The sequence below is a fragment of the Acanthochromis polyacanthus genome, chromosome 16 (assembly GCF_021347895.1).
Source record: "Acanthochromis polyacanthus isolate Apoly-LR-REF ecotype Palm Island chromosome 16, KAUST_Apoly_ChrSc, whole genome shotgun sequence".
In the NCBI taxonomy this organism is placed as follows: domain Eukaryota; kingdom Metazoa; phylum Chordata; class Actinopteri; family Pomacentridae; genus Acanthochromis; species Acanthochromis polyacanthus.
Window position 1 is genome coordinate 27,686,387 of NC_067128.1, and position 16,539 is coordinate 27,702,925.

Consider the following 16,539-nt stretch of genomic DNA (forward strand, 5'->3'; position numbering starts at 1 on the left):
TAAGGTTTGATGGTCTTTAGGAAAGCATTTAATCAGCATGATTTGACTCAAATACACAGTCCAGCTGTAATTCAGACAATTTTTGCACACAGATGTCAAAAAGATAACACATGGATCTAACACCGTTTAAACGAAGAGCAAATTAAAACATATTTCTGTTGTTTATTACCTCATGCCTGATACACTGTTTGCCTTGCAGGCTAAATTTAGTGTTATCTACAGCACTCTGTTATACAGAGCTGAACAATTAGGAATCTGAGGCTGCTTTGAGTCATCATGCAGTTTCCTAGTTTTCATGTATAAGTTGCTGATTGAGCAGCAAACTGCATTCACTAGCTAGACAACACATGCACCTTTTTGCTAACGGAGTACATCATGCATTCTGCAGTTTTAACCTAGCCCAGAAGATAAAATCATGACTTCAGCTGCTCTAAGGTGCACAAGCTGATGCTTTTAGGGTGTCTTAGAAAAAGCTCGACAAGTAATGAAATAACAAACACACACACGCACACAAAATAAACACGCTGATGCTGAATTTAGGATGAATCAAACCCATGTTTTTGACTGATGACCGGTCCAGCTGTTTGGTCCCTCAGAACCAGCCCAGTGAAACATCTGGAGTGATACTAAGGAGGTTTCTTGTCTGAGCCAATGCTGCCTACAAATCCTGCTGCGATTAACCACATCCATGCAGGTGTCACCCCCAAATCCAACTCTTTAAGTGCAGATTCTCTCTTTTAACAATCAGTCTTGTACTGTATTATACATCAGTTCACTCAGAGCAGTAGTTTGCCTTATATGTTTAGAAGTGCATAGACATTCTGAAAGACATCATTTACATTCTATTAGTAACAGGAAGCCGCACACAAAACGATTAAAGAAAAATACAATATGATTCCCCATTTAGTGATAGAGTCCCCCAAATAGTCACAGAGGCACCGTGAAGGAAAGAAAATCAACATATTAACCTTCAAAAGTGTGCAGTTGGCCTCACAGGGAGGTGCTTTTTAGTCGTGAACTTTAGATCCACTGATTCTAAACTGTGACTCAAAACATGCCCACATGGTGATCTGCATAGCTTTGCCTTCATTTTGATTAAACATTGTTTAATCAGATCTACCGGCAGCAGCAGATTCAAATATAATGCTTGAAGCAATTATCTTGTCTTCACTTAAAGGACGACAATATGCCTGCCTCATGTTAAATAAATATACTGATTAAGTCCATTTTCTTCATTTTTTCCAGCTGTGAGGGTACAATTTTGGCAGAAAAAGAAGTATAGTGCGAAAAAAGTGACCTGTACAATAATGCTACAGACACAAAGTGTTTTCAGGGAACGTAAACTTTAAATAATTGGATGCAGTTCCTAAAACACTCAGTTTGTTCGTATTCATTGTCTCAGCCCACAGAACTCACTGTGCATCAGCTTCTTCCTCAAGCTTGAGACTGTTCTTACCTGTGCTGCTACCTTTTGGTAAAAAGAAAAAGAAAACTGAGGAAACGATCTCACCAGATAATCTATTTAGTCGGAGTTCTGAAGCTTCTCGTCTTCAATTGTCATTGAATCGCTATGTTTTTTTAAAATTGAGGATTCCTTGTGAAAAGTTGACTTAAAGGGATAGCTTGGCATTTTAGGAAATATCCTGGTTGCCTGGCAATGTCGTGGTAGGACAAACCTCTTGAAAGGTCCTCCACCATACCCAAAAAATAGCCCATGAAAACACAAGTTGTCTGATTTAGTCTTACAGTTTTTTAAATGAAATTAATAGAAGACAACATATCGCAGCTGTTTTATCCTGTTTCCAGTCTTCACGCTAAGCTAAGCTAAGCTAAGCTAAGCTAAACCAGCATCTGGAGCTTCACTAGAGAGCGGTGTCAATGTTTTTGACGAATCTGTAGTATAATTCACAAAACACCAAACTATTCTCTTTAAAAGCTGAGCTTCAAATCTTTGGCGCACATCACTTGAAGGGTTTGGAAGCAGAGTGGTCTCACCCACTTTCTGCAGCCTTTGAGAAAAAAGGGTTCAAAATTTTGCGTTCTGAAGAATGGTCTAACATTTGAAGTGCCACTGTAACGCTGTATTTGGGTTGTGGGTTGGACCACTTTGCCACTAAAATGTAGACCATAAAATATTACAGAAATTAAATAAAACTCGGATTTTGTTTTGGTATTGGGTAAAGCAAAAGTACTCCAAAGCTTTCTATTAAATAGTAATGCATCACCTTGTTACTTACCTTAAAAGGCAAGTAGCTAGGTAGAGTCATTAGTGCCTCAATATATGTGACATTTATCTGACCAAATACAACAGCAAAATCATTTTCAAACAATGAGTTAAGCATGCAGAATCAGGTAACATACCATCAGCTTTCCAACACACCAACCTGAAAGACTGGAATTTGATCTAAACCCATAATACAGGCTCTTTAAACTAGCTCCTGTTTTATGGCTAACGTGTTTAAAGAGTAAACTGAAGTGTAAAGCAATAGTGGTTCACAGATCTGAATATAAGCTTGAAACGAAGCAGTAGGTTAAAGGACAAATAAGAACAAACTGAAGGGAGCTGACCAAGTCAATCCTCATTCAAGGCTTCTCTTCTTCCTCTGCTTCTATTTCAATGTTCTCCAGCAGGTTGTGCTTCTCGTCCTCTGGCATTAGAGTGACTGGGTTTAGGTGGAAAATGTGCCTGTGAAGCAGAAAATGAAAAGTTAGGCATTTCGGAGACAACCAGAGATAATCCAGCTGAGTATCTGTTCAGAAAGGCCATGCAACAAACTCACTTGTGTTCACAAATCGGGAAGAACATGTCCAAGATCCTGACGATGACGGCTGATCCGACGACGCCGATCACCACCACCCACATGACCAGGAAGAAGAGAGGCAGTGACTCGGAGCAGAAGCGCCGCAGACGAACCCTGGCCTGCTCTACCCACTGACACATGGCCTGAGGAGATAACGGACATGGAGACGTGAGCATTTCCTGCCTCCTCTCCAGATGTTACAGAAAGGTTTCCAAGCAACAGAGGAACATGTGTGCACACTTGAAGGGTTAGAAAACAAACCAGAATGGGGAGATCACACATCTTCAACTGCAAACAGCAGAGTTTCACATTTGTTATCTCCCTTGGTGTTGTGCTAATATTATGTAGTTGGTGCTAGCGTTATCACTTGTAGTAGGGCAGACATGCTTTCTCATAAGAAATCTTTGGATTTGTTGGGTTTCCCAAGTCTATTTTTCGAGGGTCTTAACCTTAATTTATTTGATTCAATTGAATTTTATTTATATAGTGCAAATTCACAACATATGGCCTCTCACAACACTTAACATAGTAGGTGCAGACCTCACGAATTATAAACTGAGAACACAAAACCCAAACATCCAGAGTTGCCTTTGGATTCCCTATGAGCAACTGTGAGAAGGAACAAAAGAAAACCTTAGAATAGGGAGAGAGAGAGGAACAAAAAACTGGACTGGTTGGGGTTAGTGCTGATGAGAGTGGTGGGGATAGCATTTAGAATTTACAAACTAAATTAGTCAAATAATTTGTCAGTGTGTGTAACATTATAGGATCTTGACTGTAACTTTTAATCAAATCAAGTAAACTTATATTTTAGGGGTTTCAATTCTATAATTTGTATTGCAGTGTCTTAACTATAATATTCAAACTTGTTAAGTGAATTTGTAATTCCAGTTTTATTTCTCTGCTGGACAGAACTTTAGCTCAAATGCTATTACTTTACATATGATCTAAAAATAACCGTGTTATGAATCTATTTGACTACTAAGGTTTAGTTGTCTTAATTATTTTACTTGGTTTTGTAAATATTGTCATATTGTATATTTTGCACTGTTGTCTTTGTGTTAACTTGATTTTCAATGTTATGTCGTCCTCAGGGATGCCTGCTTTTGCCAGCCAAAACACCTTATAAGCCCTTGTTTTTAAATGTGGTATATAAGTAAAGTTACTCCATACCTATCAAAGAACAAAATGTGGTACAAATGAATAGACAAGGCCAGTAGTAGGGCACAGCTCATCTCTAAAAATTAATTTTACTGTCTTTCAAAAATGTATGATGTTTTTAAACACAAAAATATCCATAAATGTACATATCTATATAATACATGTCTCCTTGTTGAGTTCATAAATGGGAAATCAGTAAAACTATATTGTATTGTTACTTTATTATTTTTTCTAACAACACTTGTTATATATCCCAGAATTTTTTAAAGCATGTTTAATTTTGTGAAAGTAAATTTCAAACATAGGGGTGATAAGTAAGCTATGACAGACGCAATAAAGGCATATCTAAACATTTGGTTTATGATGAAGAGTATGACTATCATAGTCACCAGTGTTGAAAGGAAAATGGATATTCACTAAAATTCAGTCATGGAAATCATATCTGTGCAGCCCCAAATATGTGGACTTTGCTTCTGACAGACACTGAACCGCCCGTTTTCTCAGAGATCCAGAAACTGTGTCTTCCTCCTACACTAACTACTGGCAATTTTTCTACTGAAATGACAACATACATCTGAGGCAGTGTGACCTATCTGCCATCAGCTGAATCTCTAGTAGCTGCAGACATTTGCTTACAGAGTAAGATGATATGAATTCCTTGGGCGGCGATTCCATCTGATTCTGATCCGACTGGCTCGGGTCTCGGTCATCAAATTCATCATCGAATTGGACATCATAAAGCAGGTCGGGGTCCATACGCAGGGGAGTCTCTGGAAGCTTTCCCGGAGCTGCAGTCTCCTCCTGGGTGGTCTCTGTGTGCTTCAGGGGATACTGGCTGGTGGTCTGAGACATCAGCTGTTCTTCATCTGGTTTAAAAAGTGCAGAGGAAATAAGAAAACAAAACACACTAAAGATGATTGCTAAAGAGTTTCTGCATAATAACATTTAGGACACTGAAAGAAATAGACCTTTTCTAGAATTCGGTGGATCTGTGACAACAACGTCGTTTTCCCTGGGAACCCTGAAGATCTCGCTGTGTCCGATGGGGTAGATGTTGGTAAACTGAGCCAGCTTCTGGAAGTCTGGGCTCATCAGGATTTTCACCTCACACATGTCAGGCTGCTGGACCTAAAAGAGAAAAAGTCAAATTCAACAGAGGAAGATGCAAATTCATTCAAAATTCATGCAAAACTTAAGAATAATTAAGTGAAATTGCACACTGATGAATAAAGCATCTCAGTGGCATGATATGATAGCTGCTTTGTACTGTTTTTTTTGGCATATTGGCAAAGTCCAGCTACACATGCACGACAGGAAGCGAAGAATAACAATTTTGTTGTACATAATTTGCCACTCTAAAGCTGGATTGCTTCCCTCAGAACAGGCTGTTTGTCTGAATCCATGTTGTTGAAACTGTCAGTGTTAAGCTGGAGAATGAATTCAAAAATGCTCAGCCATGGCATTGCCTGCTTAGTTCACTAATGATGCGTCTTGTCAAGTTTTGAGATAACCCACAATTAATGAGGTTCTCTTGGTACATTTTTATCCTTACACTTTCAGCATTTTTCATGAAAACAAAACAGATGGGCTTAAAGCTGCTGTCCGGAGTTTGAATCGCAGCGTCTCCCAAAACACTGTTGGTCCCACCCTCCCTCTGATTTCGCCCCTTTATTTGTGCATGCGCGCAGTACCTGAGGAGTGCCCGGAGTGCTGCAGCATCTTGCCTGTTTTGCTGTTTTCCCCTCTTCTGCATTTAGTACATTTAGTAAATAATAAAGGAATTACGTTAGAATGCTGTATTGAGTCTAACTTGTCCTAATACCAAAATAACATGAATCTGCTAGGACGAACGAGTAAAGTTTCAATATGTGATTACACTCGTGTATCCCTCTCGATGACGTTGTTTATCAAACTGAGTGCATTTACGCGTGTATATGTGTTACATTGTTTATTTATTTCTATCTAGAGTTCAGAATTGCATGACTCCTCTGACGAAGAGTATGTCCCAGACGCCCCAACATCTTCCTCCAGAGGTCGTGCATCTAAACGAAGCCGTCAGCCGGGCTATGGAGGCCGTGGTCGGGGAGCGACACGAGCACCCCGAGCCAAAAAACGTCCTGCAGTCTCTTGGCCTGACAAGCCGTGGGATTGGTAACTTTTCTGGAAGTTGCTGAGCCCTGATGCTCTCTCCTCCACAAGCAAAACAAATGTGCGCGCGGTTGCGTAGTGCGTAGCTCGCCCACCTCTGCATGGGCTTGCTTGCTGTGCGCGTAACCGTTGATTGACAGCATGACAAAGCTGAAGCTCGAACTTGATTGGTCGGCAGCGACCGGCGCTTTTTGGAATAACATGGGGGTCTATGAGAGGAAGGTGGAGCTCAGGAATAAATTTTCATATCGCGTTATACTAACTTTATATTATAGTATCGAACTAGACTAACACATTTAAGCTTTGTTAAAAAATGATACATAAATTGAAAACAAACGGAAACTCCGGACAGCAGCTTTAAGTTTAACATAAAACAAAATTTTGCATGTTCACATTAACCACATCTTTGGAATACAGTAAGTGATGCTTTGACACACAGGCTCCATGTGAGGTCTGAAAGATTAGAAAAAAAGGTGTTTACCTCTTTGCCTTCCATTTCTATGACTTCACTGAACACTTGAAGAGCCACCACCTCCTCTGAGTCACTGTACAGTCTGTTCTGGCTCACCATCACCCGGGTGACAGTCGACACCAAGTCCCCCGATTCGAACTCGCTGCTTCCATTGATGCTGTCCACTGGAAAAAGACAATTCATTGTATTTATAAGCTTATCTCATTTAACCAGCAGTTTACATTAGTCACTGTTAGTCAATTTAATTAACTTCATCAATACAAATTTGGATCATGATTTAAAAGTTCAAGTCATTTGTGGACAACATTTATGGCCTGAAGTTATCGTAACAGAGAGAAAATTTTTAAAAAATATACAGAAAAGAGACACAAAAAAACCGTGAGAGAAAAAACATACACTGAGAGTTAATGGTATTTAATTAATTTACTGTTGTCGTTAGTCTACTGGTTCTTCTTAATGAAACAATTTAGGGCTACACAATGTATCATTACAGCATCAACACTCTGTTGAGGAAATGTATCATCACATCACAGAAAGCGAAAGGTAAAGCGAAGGACATGATCATCAGGGTGCAACTAATTTTGCTGATTTGAACTTGCATGGTTCTCATTTTTCAAGAAGAGAAGTCTGTTTGAATGAACAGACTTCTCACACCCTGATTTAAGGCGTCCTTGGATGAACGGTCTGTTTTTTTGTTGCTCTCATTTTTTACTTCATTTGCAAGGACAGGAGAGTAACACTGAAAAGGAAGATGTGGTTGCAAATAGAAACACATTAGTTAAGTGTAAATGTTGTGGCTACAGAAAGCACAATGTTGACCAAAAACAGGTCCTTTGCTGGCAGTGCTTTGCCATTATCGTCACTACACGGGGCAGCACAGCTCATTTGTTTGACCATTTAAATCAGCACCACAGAGCTCTACTGCATGGGTAAAGTCTGATCTGATGGACATCCAGAGCAAAACAAAAAAGTTCTGGATGCCTACACTAGAGTTTTGTAGTTTTGCTTTGTTTTGTTTTTGATGTAGATGCCCTCTTCTGGGGGAAAAAAACCCAAACCGTTTTTCCCCAAATAGTTCTGTTGACATCTGGTGACAATTCCTGTCTCTTTCAAACTGCAGAAACTCAAAATTGAAAGCTCTCACTAAATCTGTAAATGGTGTGACAAGTTTGAGTTAAGGCAAACAATGTGCTCTGCTAAGATTGAAGTTAATGTTTTCTCCTGGTTTAAGGTCGTGTGGTTTAGCAGTTGGATTGATCATGACTTCCAAGACCTTCAAACTATTCAGAGGCTCTTTAAAAACATGATAAAACAATCTAAAAAGCTAAAAGCAGGAGATGTGGAGTGTGGTGTTGTAGGTGTGTCTCTCTGGGCAGCACTTGTCTAATGGTTTCCACTGCATTCAGTCTTTATGCTAAACTGGGCTAATCACATCCTGTCTCCAGCTCTGCACTTAGCACACATGAGATTGATACTGATCTCCTTATTCCGCTCCACTTAACTGCTAATTGTGTGCAGGGTGAATTGGCAAGATGTTAACAGGCACTAAAGACACAGATCTCCAAACATGTCGCCCCAGAAATATAGGAGTTGTGAGGGGATTATTCATTCATTTACTCAACCTTTATATTTAAACTACATCTAATAAAATTCTGAGATATGGAGGCCTGATTTACAATGTATCCAAGCAGTAATGCAAAAAATGTGGTCACACAAATAAAAAGCAATAACAATATCAAAATGCAAAGCTGGGAATAAACAAATAAGAACTCACAGAGAAGTGCTTGACAGTTGAACCTGGTGACTCCTGACAGCTCTACAGGGATGTCATTGACAAACACCTGTTCTTCGCCCACCGATATATTTAAATTTATCTGAAAGAAAACATAACATTAAGTTGTCTCTCGTATTTCATCATAGAAAGACCTGCGTTGAGCTGAGTGACTTGACTTTCATTGTATACCTGCAAGTTGTTAGAATCCTGAAGTTGTGTATCCGCCAGCGTCCCTGCTGTCACGTTAATCAGGATGTTTTCCTACAAGGATCAATAAGTGAGAGTAAATAGAGAGAAAACACAAAGAGGCGTGGGGTTTAGCACCATAATGTCTGCCTGTTTGTGTGTTCTTAAAGCTGAGCGATCGAGAAGCTAAAACAACGCTAACATCACCATCATCACATTAACTCAGTATTTTCCACCGCTTTTAGCTCTTACCGTATTTAGTTGCCTGGTCAACGACTCTGTGTGTGTTACAGAGGCGAAAATAAGAAATATAACACACACTGTAGGCCATGTCGTTTCCATTTTGACTTCACCTACCAGCAGCAAAAGAGCTACAACAAAAACATAGAGCAAGACATTAGAACTGCGCAGGCGCGGGGTGTTAAGCCACAAGCCGTCTTCTCGCGAGAGCAGGAACGTCAGCATGGCGGTGCTCCTTGAAACGACGCTGGGCGATATTGTAATTGATTTGTTTACAGATGAAAGGCCTAAAAGTAAGAAAATAAAGTAATTTACACACAACAGCAGCTAATTTTACTGACTGGTTGATAGCTCAGTTAGCCATTGGTGATCTGAGTTACAGAAACAGTGGGTGCTAGCTAATGCAGTTAGCTTGTTTGGCTTCTTCGTTTATTCAACATTAGCATGAAATGTAAACAGCACCAACAAAAGTAGAATAAACCAACACACACCCACATCTTAACACTAATTTGAAAGATTTGCTAAATGTAATGCATGTTTGCTTATTTTGAACTCTTCTTTTTTGCAGCTTGCTTAAACTTTCTGAAATTATGCAAGATAAAATACTACAACTACTGCCTCATCCACAATGTGCAGGTAAAACCAATCTGTTCCTTTCATACCTATGTAACGCAGGTATAAATTAATGTCATGTTTGTTCAGAATAGGACTGCAACTCACAGTTATTTTGATTGTTAATTATTTTCTCTTTTTTTTTTTTTGAAAAGCTGTTGGGTAGATAAATGTCAGAAAACAGTGATACTGTAATTGTTTCCCAACATGACATATGTCTTGATTTGTCCACAACCTTAAGATATTCAGTTTTCTATCATAGATCAGTGGGGAAACCAGACTATGTACATTTAAGAAAGTGGAATCAGAGAATTTTTACTTTTTTCTTCTCAAAATAGTTGATGATTATTTAATTTAATACCTGACAACCATTTAAATAACCAATTAGTAATTGCAGCTTTACTTCAAATGTGGTACAAACTAAATTTGTCTCTCCCAATGAATCAGAATGAGCTTTAATGGCCAAATAGGTACACAACATACAAGGAATTTGGTTTCAGCTGTTGGTGGGAAGGGAAGAGAACAACAAAAAAAACTGTAGAAAGAAGAAGAGGAAAAGTAGTTGTAATAAAACTAAATATTTCACCATATATACAGATATTTACAAAGCTAGAAAGGAATTAAATGCAGTAGTGCAGAAAGATAATTGCCAGAGTGATGATACAGGGCAAAAGGGAGAGAATGCTGTTTTTAGTGCAAAAAATAATGTACATTTGTGCTATAAACAAAGATAACAAGTATCCACACAGGTATAATTAACATTTGGGATTGACTGATGTGTTTTTTTTTTTATGATTGATTCAAATGATCAAATAATCAGACAGACCGATAACAGGTATTTGGAAGCAATATGCATTTGCAGTTAAAAAAGAAGAAGAAAGAAATGTTGATGTCAATGACACAAACTCTGTCCTAAAATTTTGCTTAAATGCTTTTGCTTGTTTATTATTCTTTAGCCTTTTTCCTTCAGGGTTGATTGGCTATTATTTGTGATGTGTAATCAATCAAATAGTGATTTGGACAGGACGTTGCTTAAGAAGACAGCAGACTGATAACAGACAGATGGTTTGCATCAAAGTTAAAGCAGTGCATTTTTCTATTATTATATTTTATTGGAAACTGGTTGAAGAAATACAGATAATGACAGACAAACGAACAGTGGATTGACCCCTAATAAACATTACCCAAATACCTCTGTTGCAGACAAGTACTAAACACAGTTAGTTCATTTGTTATTGTTGCTCTTCATCACCAGACTTTCTAGAGCATACTGTTGTAGTAGCACTAAAACTGGGGATGGCTCTGGATATTATTACTTTCAGATCTTGTAACAAGTTAGTATGGCAGTGCTCTGGTTCCATTTCTCAGTAATCATAACACCGCTATTGTTGTCAGTAATTTCATGGAAATATCACAAGGTTTACAATAAGTGCAAAACTGAATAACAACATCAGAAATATGTCGGTTGTGTATACATATGGTATTTAAATGCTTTGCACAAAGTTACTGCTTAGTTTTTCCTCTACTGTAGTTCATACTGCTTAGATTGACTGCGAATGACAGCTGGGGAATATTTCAATGTTTTTGGTTTAATTCAATTCAATTCAATTCAATTTTATTTATATAGCGTCAATTACAGTCAACTCGTCTCAAGACGCTTTACAGAACCCAAATGCCTGACCCCCAGAGCAAGCCCAAAGGCGACAGTGGCAAGGAAAAACACCCTTTTAACAGGGAAGAAACCTCGAGCAGAACCCGGCTCTAAATAGGGGGGACCCATCTGCCTGCTGGCCGGGCGGGTTGAGAAGGACAGAAGAGGGCAAGGGGGAGGGATGGGAGAAGAGGGAGGGGTGGGAAAGCAAGGAAAACACAACACACATTTGGATACATGCATGACAGGATATGTGACACAGACAAAGTATAAGCTAACATTGAAAACTGACTCATAATTTACTCTTATGATGTACGGCTCTGACATTAAACATACTCCATATATAGCTAGCAGTAAAATTCAAACAGTATGTAAGTTAGCATAACAGTATAGTGAAGGCAATGCAGAGTTGACTGGTGGAAAAAGGGAGTTGGAAGCAGAGGGCTGGAGGAAGGTCAGCAGCAGCATCCCACAGTGGACATGGTGGAGACTGGACCAGCTGGTGGAACATCAACCGCAGATCTGAAGCATCCAGCTCTGGGACCAGGGACACTCGGAGAAATAGCACAGGGGGAAACAGAGTGAATGTACTGCAATAACGGTATACATATTAAATGTAAAGGTAGATAGAGAAGGGCTCAGTGCGTCAAGAAAAGTCCCCCAGCAGCCTAGGCCTATAGCAGCATGACTAGAGGCAGAACGAAGGGACGTCCAAGAAGGAGTCAGCTGTGCAAATGAAGACACAAGCCGAACCCCTGTGGGTCACCCAGTCAGCCCCAACTATAAGATTTGTCAAAAAGGAACGTTTTAAGCCTGGTCTTAAAAATAGAGAGGGTGTCTGCCTCCCGAACCCAAACTGGGAGCAGGTTCCACAGGAGAGGCGCCTGATAACTGAAGGCTCTGCCTCCCATTCTACTTTTAGAAATTCTAGGAACAACAAGTAAGCCTGCAGCTTGAGAGCGAAGAGTTCTACTAGGATAATAAGGTACTATCAGATCTTTAAGATATGATGGAGATTGGTTATTAAGAGCTTTATATGTCAGAAGAAGGATTTTAAATTCTATTCTGGATTTAACAGGAAGCCAGTGAAGAGAAGCAAGTATAGGGGAAATATGATCTCTTTTGCTAACTCCTGTCAGTACTCTCGCAGCAGCGTTTTGGATCAACTGTAGATGTTTGAGAGAACTATTTGGACAACCCGATAATAAGGAATTGCAATAGTCAAGCCTGGAAGTAACAAAAGCATGAACTAATTTTTCTGCATCACTCTGAGACAGAATGTTCCTGATTTTTACAATATTACGCAGGTGAAAAAAGGAAGTCCTACAGACTTGCTTTATGTGTGAGTTAAAGGACATGTCCTGGTCAAAAATAACTCCAAGATTCCTCACAGTAGTACTGGAGGCCAATGTGATGCCATCCAGAGTAACTATTTGCTTTGAAAGCGAGTTTCTAAGATGTTTGGGGCCAAATACAAGGACTTCAGTTTTGTCTGAATTTAGCAGTAGGAAGTTAAAAGTCATCCAGGTTTTAATGTCCTTAAGACAATCTTGCAGTCGAGCTAACTGATCAGTTTCATCTGGCTTCATAGATAAATACAATTGTGTGTCATCTGCATAACAATGGAAGTTAATACAATGCTTCCTAATAATATTGCCTAAAGGAAGCATGTATAATGTGAAAAGTATCGGTCCTAAGACAGAACCCTGAGGAACTCCATGATTAACTTTAGTATGCTCAGAAGAGTTATTGTTGACATGCACAAACTGGAACCTATCTGATAAGTAGGATTTAAACCAGTCCAGTGCTGTCCCTTTAATGCCAATTGAATGTTCTAGACGCTGTAATAAAATGTTGTGGTCGATTGTGTCAAACGCTGCACTAAGATCTAACAAAACAAGTATAGAGACTAGTCCATTATCTGATGCTATGAGAAGGTCATTAGTAACTTTCACTAGAGCTGTTTCTGTGCTATGATGCACTCTGAAGCCTGACTGAAACATTTCAAACAAATTATTCCTTTGTAAGTGTTCACATAATTGATTTGCAACTGTTCTTTCCAGAATTTTAGAGAGAAATGGTAGGTTGGATATCGGTCTATAGTTAGCTAACACATCTGGATCTAAAGTGGGCTTTTTAAGCAAAGGTTTGATGACAGCAACCTTAAAAGCCTGTGGTACATAGCCTGTTACTAGAGAGAGATTAATCAGATCTAACATTGAAGAATTAATTAAAGGTAAAATCTCCTTGAAGAGTCTAGTTGGGATAGGATCTAAAAGACATGTTGATGGTTTGGATGTAGAAACTGTTGAAATTAGTTCAGAGAGACATATAGGAGTGAAGAATTCTAAAGATTCATCAGGTCTAACAGCCAATTCAAAAGCATCTGTGACATTTGTAGGAAGGGCCAGATTAATTTTATCTCTAATCAGAACTATTTTATGCGTAAAGAAGCTCATGAAGTCGTTACTGGTTAAAGCTAAAGGAATACAAGGTTCAACAGAGCTCTGACTCTTTGTCAGCCTGGCTACAGTGCTAAAGAGAAACCTAGGGTTGTTCTTGTTCTCATCTATTAAAGATGAATAATAAGTTGTCCTGGCATTACGAAGAGCTTTTTTATAGATTACTAGACTATTTTTCCAAGCCACATACACTTCCTCTGAATTAGTGGAATACCACTTTCTTTCCAGCTTTCGGGATGCCTGCTTTAAAGTCCGCAGCTGGGAATTATACCAAGGAGCAAGTCTTCTCTGAGATATAACTTTCTTTTTTACAGGTGCAACACTATCAAGAGTTGTACGCAGTGAGGCTGAAGCATTATTAACATAATAATCCACTTCTGTGGGGGTAAAATAATAATAATTGCCTTCTGATTTATCAGTAAATGTTGCTGAAGTAAACAGTGAGGGTATTATTTCCTTAAATTTAGATACTGAATTGTCAGACAAACACCTACTGTAATGATATTTGTTCTCAGCTGCTAAACAATCCTTTACTTTAAATTGAAATGTTATCATAAAATGGTCAGAAAGAAGAGGGTTCTGGGGAAATACTGTTAACTCTTCAATTTCTATGCCATAAGTCAGGACAAGGTCAAGAGTGTGATTAAAACTATGAGTTGGTTTATTTACATGTTGAGAAAACCCAATTGAGTCTAATAATGAATTAAAAGCTGTTGTAAGGCTGTCGCTGTCTATGTCAACATGAATGTTAAAGTCACCCACAATAATAACTTTGTCTGAACTGAGCACTAATTCAGATAAAAAGTCTGAGAATTGAGATAAAAACTCAGAATAAGGAGCAGGAGGACGATATATAACAACAAATAAAACTGGTTTCTGAGCTTTCAAATTTGGATGAGAGAGACTAAGAGTGAGATTTTCAAATGAGCTGTAATCAGGTTTAGGCCTCTGGTTCAATTTTAAACTAGAATGGTAGATTGCTGCTACTCCTCCTCCTCGGCCTGTGATTCGAGGAATATGACAGTTAATATGACTAGGGGGAGTTGATTCGTTTAGGCTAACAAATTCTTCCTGCTGCAACCAGGTTTCAGTCAAACAGAACAAATCAATCTGGTGATCAGTTATCAACTCATTTACTAGCAGAGATTTAGACGAGAGAGATCTAATATTTAACAGACCACATTTAATTTTCCTGTCTCTGTGTTCTGTTGAAATAGTGGTATTAATTTTTATTAAATTTTTGTGGTTACTATTTCTTTTGTATATTTTTGATTTGTGTAATTTATTGAATTTTGGTGGTCGGGGGACAGACACAGTCTCAATAAAGTTAACTGAATTACTGGAGGGTGACAGCTGTGAGGAAACTGCAGAGAGGTGTGTAAGACTACAACTCTGCATCCTGGTCTTAACTCTGGGTTGTCATGCTTTAGGAGTACTAATAAAATCAGCCATATTCCTAGAAATGAGAGCTGCACCAGCCAAAGTGGGATGGATGCCGTCTCTCCTAATCAGACCAGGTTTTCCCCAAAAAGAGCTCCAATTATCAATAAAGCCCACGTCGTTTGATGGACACCACATAGACAACCAGCGGCGAAACGACGACATGCGGCTAAACATGTCATCGCTGGTCAGATCAGGCAAGGGTCCAGAGAAAACTACAGAGTCCGACATGGTTTTGGCGAAAGTACACACCGATACCACGCTAATTTTGGTGACCTCCGATTGGCGTAACCGGGTGTCGTTACCGCCGACGTGAATAACAATCTTACTATATTTACGATTATCTTTAGCCAGCAGTTTCAAATTTGCTTCTATGTCGCCCGCTCTGGCCCCTGGGAGGCATTTAACTATGGTCGCTGGTGTCGCTAGCTTCACGTTTCTGACTATGGAGCTGCCAATGATCAGAGTTGGTTTCTCAGCGGGTGTGTCGCTGAGCGGGGAAAAACGATTAGAAACATGAAGCGGTTTGTGGTGAGCCGGGACAGCAGGCTTGAGTTTAGGACTGTTTTTCCTACGAACTGTCACCCATCCACCCGGCTGTTCGGGCGCTGCTAAGGGACGGCTAACAGATGCTACACTAGCTAAGCTATTGCGGTCCGCACCGGCTAAGGGGGCCTGGCTAGCTGCTAGCGGGTTATTTTCCATGGTGCGGAGCCGCGATTCCAATTCGGAGAGCCTCGCCTCCAGAACTACAAAAAGGCTGCACTTATTACACATATCGTTATCACTAAAGGAGGCAGAGGAATAACTAAACATGTGGCACACTGAGCAGGAGAGGGAGAGAGAGGGAGAGGAAGAGGCAGAAGCAGAAGCCATGCTAACAACACGACAAGTGCTGTTATTACCTTGCCTTATATTCATATTCTAACCAACAAATTTCCTGACCTAAATTCCAAAAATGTAGCAATATTTTGACAAATTTTGTATGAAGACTTTGTATTGAAAATCTCCACTTTGCTATTCAAGGCTCTGGTAAAGATGTACATTCAAAAGTTCCAAATATCCAGCTTTGAAGTGTGTGCCCAACATGCTGTAACAGTTTGTTTGCCTCCTGTTCAGAGAGACTTCATCATGCAGACTGGAGATCCCACTGGGACAGGCCGTGGCGGAGAATCTGTTTACAGGTCAGTCTTCTTTGTCGCACATGTTAATTTTTAGACAGCAAGTTGAGCGCAATGACATTTTTCCCTCTGATGTGTTATTAGCAAACTCTATGGGGACCAGGCCCGCTTTTTTGATGCAGAGAAAGCACCGCGCATCAAACACAGGAAGAGGGGAACGGTATCTATGGTGAACAATGGAAATGATCAACATGGTTCTCAGGTGAATAAGATTGACATTCAGAGTGTTGTTTGATCTGTGAAGCTGGAAAAAACACAGAAAATTCCTGATCGTTTTTGTAGATACACCAGTTGGAAGGTTTCTTTTGATCAGCCAAATAAAAGAATCAGATGTTTAGCTGAAGAAAACATTACATATTCACATCGTTCATTATGACATCATGGCTGTAAGCACACAGACATTTCTGCTTC

The 16,539-nt window shown here is 39.4% G+C and overlaps 2 protein-coding genes across 2 annotated transcripts in view; one reads left to right on the forward strand and one right to left on the reverse strand.

Annotated features, from left to right (window-relative positions):
* ginm1 (glycoprotein integral membrane 1) lies at nucleotides 1–8,946 on the reverse strand. Its single transcript, XM_022216334.2, has 8 exons — nucleotides 8,795–8,946; nucleotides 8,546–8,617; nucleotides 8,357–8,456; nucleotides 6,592–6,746; nucleotides 4,931–5,090; nucleotides 4,599–4,828; nucleotides 2,781–2,944; nucleotides 1–2,686 (listed from the first exon to the last, which is right to left on the reverse strand). The coding sequence occupies exons 1-8, from the start codon at nucleotides 8,882–8,884 to the stop codon at nucleotides 2,584–2,586; spliced, it is 1,074 nt and encodes a 357-aa protein (XP_022072026.1). The 5' UTR covers nucleotides 8,885–8,946; the 3' UTR covers nucleotides 1–2,583.
* ppil4 (peptidylprolyl isomerase (cyclophilin)-like 4) overlaps nucleotides 8,944–16,539 on the forward strand; it is a 27,989-nt gene continuing 20,393 nt past the window's right edge. Inside the window, exons 1-4 of the mRNA XM_022216321.2 lie at nucleotides 8,944–9,075; nucleotides 9,351–9,418; nucleotides 16,067–16,131; nucleotides 16,213–16,330. Coding sequence (XP_022072013.1) covers nucleotides 9,006–9,075; nucleotides 9,351–9,418; nucleotides 16,067–16,131; nucleotides 16,213–16,330 — 321 coding nt within the window. The 5' untranslated portion in view covers nucleotides 8,944–9,005. The remainder of the gene's footprint in view (nucleotides 9,076–9,350; nucleotides 9,419–16,066; nucleotides 16,132–16,212; nucleotides 16,331–16,539) is intronic.